Here is a 3,409-nt window from a genome sequence, read left to right as displayed (position 1 = left end):
GTTATTTTAACCATGTGGGGAATCCGCCGGTTTGGTCAAGGACCGTTTCCCCAGAACTTAGTTTTCCTTCCCCTAAAGAACCTGGCTTTGTAGCAAACCATTTTCCCATAATTCTGCAATTTCACTTATTTTCTGAAAAGAAAATTCTTTTCCACCGATTTAACCCAAAATGATCCTTTTTTTCCCTCAAAACCACCGGGAAGGCCTACCAACGTTACCAAAATTTAGATCCATGCTTCACAACCTTATAGCTAACTGAACCACCTGAATTAATCCTTTTTACCTTCCATTGTTCAGTTCAGTTTATATTGACCATTGAAACTTTTTTTTTCTTCAAATACTTTTTCGATATTTCACCTGTTTCTACGAATATTTCTGAGTAAAATTTCAGATTTCTTTATATGGTTTCTTTCATCATTTATCATATTAAAGCCTAAAACAGTGCTTGTTATAGAAGATATATAATAATGAAAAATTTGATAGATCGAACTTCTAAAAAGATGTTTAAATTAAGAGTGAGATATATCTATTAGTTGAGACTAGGTCAGGTTTGAAACCAGCATTTGAGGTTCCTTTGTATTTGTATTGTGAAGATCAGTTGGGTGTGTGTCTTCTTTTGGTTTATTTTTTTTGTTTGAACTGTTTGATACAAGAGCTATATATAATCTAACGTTTTGTATTATAAATAGACTAGTAAAGAATCTACAATCGAAGATCTCTTGCGGAAAATAGAGGTTATATCATTGTCATTGCAAGTATAGATAAGCAAAAATGAGTTTGGTTACTCCTAAACATGTTCTTTGGTTTATTCCAAATCAAATTGGATATATGAGAGTTATTACTGCAATTATTTCTTTTGTCACCATGCCAAGTTATCCTAAATTGACTACTTTGATCTATGGTACATCATGCTTATTAGATGCCTTAGATGGTACAATGGCACGTAAGTATAACCAAGTTAGTAAGTTCGGTGCAGTGCTAGATATGGTTACCGATAGATCTACTACTTCCAGTTTGATTTGTTATTTATGTATTGCTTATCCTTCATTATCTGTTATCTTTCAGTTATTGCTATCATTAGATCTATCGAGTCATTATATGCACATGTACGCAACTCTAAGTGATGGTGCATCATCCCATAAAAATATCGGCAAAGAATCTTCAAAATTATTACATTTTTACTATACAAGAAGAGACGTTTTGTTTATGATCTGTGCCTTCAATGAACTTTTATACATGGGTCTTTATTTGTTTGGATTTCAATCAACTAAAACTTTCGGTACCATACTAATTGTAACTTGTTTGCCAGGTTTCATTTTTAAGCAAATTGCTAACGTCATTCAACTGAATAGAGCTGCAATGATTTTAGCCACAATCGATGCCAGTGACGCAAATGAAAGGCAAAATAAGGATAAAACAGAAACAAAACCAAAAAAATAATCAACAGTAAAATATATTATTGGTATTTCACCTATTAAATCCGAAAAGTCTCTGTAAATGATGCATTTATTACTATTATTATCATTACCTGTTTTTTTTTTCCGTTGTTAATTAAAGGTGTCATCATCATTTAAACCAAATGATGTAATCACAAATTATATAATATACACAAATATATATGTTTAGACATAAATTAGCAAATTATCCTGACTATGTAATGCCAAATAGATGTTATAGATTTGTAATACTAACATTAGAAACCCTTCTGTCATTGGACCCTTGATTGTCACCAACAATTTTCTTTTTTCAATGATCTATCTCATTCGTTCGTATAGGAGCAAACGAAATTTGATGTCAACAAGATTGAAAAAAAATTGAAGATTATGATTATGATTTGAACAGATGGTTAAATTAAGAGTCTTAGATCTTGGTTTGCATAGATTCTTGTAGTTTTCAGTTTAGGTTGGGCTGAAACATATATGTGTGTCAGTGAGAGTATCTGAAAATATCGTTGCTCAATAAGAGGGTTGATTCTGTAGTTGTACACTTGGTATCGCTATATTTATTTTTTTATTGGAAGATCAAAGGAGGATACATAAATCAGTTATTGCAATTGTACAACAATGTTGGATTACATTACTAACGCTTTGGTCACTTGGCCTGCCCCAGGATTTTTCGAATCTAAGCTACTACCGTTCTTGCATGAAAAGAACATTATCAGATCAGAATCTATTGCTGAAAACTTACATTCTGTAGTTTACGTTGCATTTTTCTATCATGCTTGGTTTCTATTTGGTAAATATGTAATGTTTCCTCCATTTGCTGGCCATGTTACTGATAAGAGGAAAAGAAGAAATTTGATTAATCAAAGTGCAGTTCATTTGGTTTCATTCGTCCAAGCAATTGTAATTTTATATTTATCTATAAGATTAATGTTAGATGAAGAAAATTATATCTCTGTTTATCAAGATTCTGTTTCTCGTGTATTTACAGAAACTAGAGGTACCCAGATTATTTGTATTTATGCCATAGGTTACTTCACTTGGGATATCTATATATCTACTTTTTACTCAACTTTACCATTCGTATTGCATGGTGTCATATCTACTGTCGTTTACACAATTGGTTTAAAACCTTACATCCAATACTATGCTCCTGTTTTCTTGATTTTTGAGTTATCAAATCCAGGTTTAAACATCAGATGGTTCTTAATGAAATACGCCCCAAGTTATAAGAAATTTTTAACTATTAACAATTTCTTCTTAATGATCACTTTTTTCTTATGTAGAATTGTTTGGGGTTGGTATCAAATTATCAAGCTATGTTGGGATTACTACCAGATTTATGATATGGAAGGGTTTAAACCATTCGACACATTTATTATTGTCTTTGGTAATTTTATTTTGGACATATTAAACTTAGTCTGGTTTTCCAAGATGGTCAGTGTCGCTATAGCTGTCTTAAGAAAACCTAAAAAGGAATGAAAAGAATATAGTTGGTATATGATCAGGAATCTATAACTAAAAAAAAAGCCTACAAAATAACAGCAAGTTAAATTTCAATTTAACAGGTGTTATCGTTTAATATACATGTAACCTCTAAAACATTATAGTTTCTTCTTCAAGTAACAAATTATTATTGTTATACTACTTGGTGTCGTTAAAAGAAATTGTAGTGAGGTGAGGAATAGTAATAATAAAAAGAAAATTAAATATGAGAACCAGAGCATAACGACATATGATGAAAATGATTTTTTTAGTGTTTGTAAATAAAATATGTACATACTATCACGTTATACTTTTTTCAAGATATTTATTTAGTCGGTTTTACTCAACTTATGACGAAAACGAAGAGTGAACTAATGAATGAGTGGTTTTCTCTCTCTTTTAAAATAACACATTTCTAAAATACATCAGTCAATCTCGGAATAATAAATATCACTCAAAGCTTAGGACTCAATAATACGAAA

At 30.8% G+C, this 3,409-nt stretch overlaps 2 protein-coding genes across 2 annotated transcripts; both read left to right on the top strand.

Moving 5' to 3' along the window:
* Nucleotides 1-771: 771 nt before the first annotated feature.
* Nucleotides 772-1,440, top strand: PIS1 (CDP-diacylglycerol--inositol 3-phosphatidyltransferase; the record flags this gene model as incomplete). The annotated part of the gene is made up of 1 exon (XM_001642661.1): nucleotides 772-1,440. One exon carries the CDS (start codon nucleotides 772-774, stop codon nucleotides 1,438-1,440), a length of 669 nt encoding a protein of 222 aa, XP_001642711.1.
* A 623-nt stretch (nucleotides 1,441-2,063) lies between these two features.
* On the top strand, nucleotides 2,064-2,924 carry ALE2 (Ale2p; the record flags this gene model as incomplete). The annotated part of the gene is made up of 1 exon (XM_001642660.1): nucleotides 2,064-2,924. The coding sequence occupies one exon, from the start codon at nucleotides 2,064-2,066 to the stop codon at nucleotides 2,922-2,924; it is 861 nt and encodes a 286-aa protein (XP_001642710.1).
* Nucleotides 2,925-3,409: the final 485 nt, after the last annotated feature.

Source organism: Vanderwaltozyma polyspora, genomic scaffold (genome assembly GCF_000150035.1).
Source record: "Vanderwaltozyma polyspora DSM 70294 KpolScaffold359 genomic scaffold, whole genome shotgun sequence".
In the NCBI taxonomy this organism is placed as follows: domain Eukaryota; kingdom Fungi; phylum Ascomycota; class Saccharomycetes; order Saccharomycetales; family Saccharomycetaceae; genus Vanderwaltozyma; species Vanderwaltozyma polyspora.
This window is presented reverse-complemented; position numbering and strand designations above follow the sequence as displayed.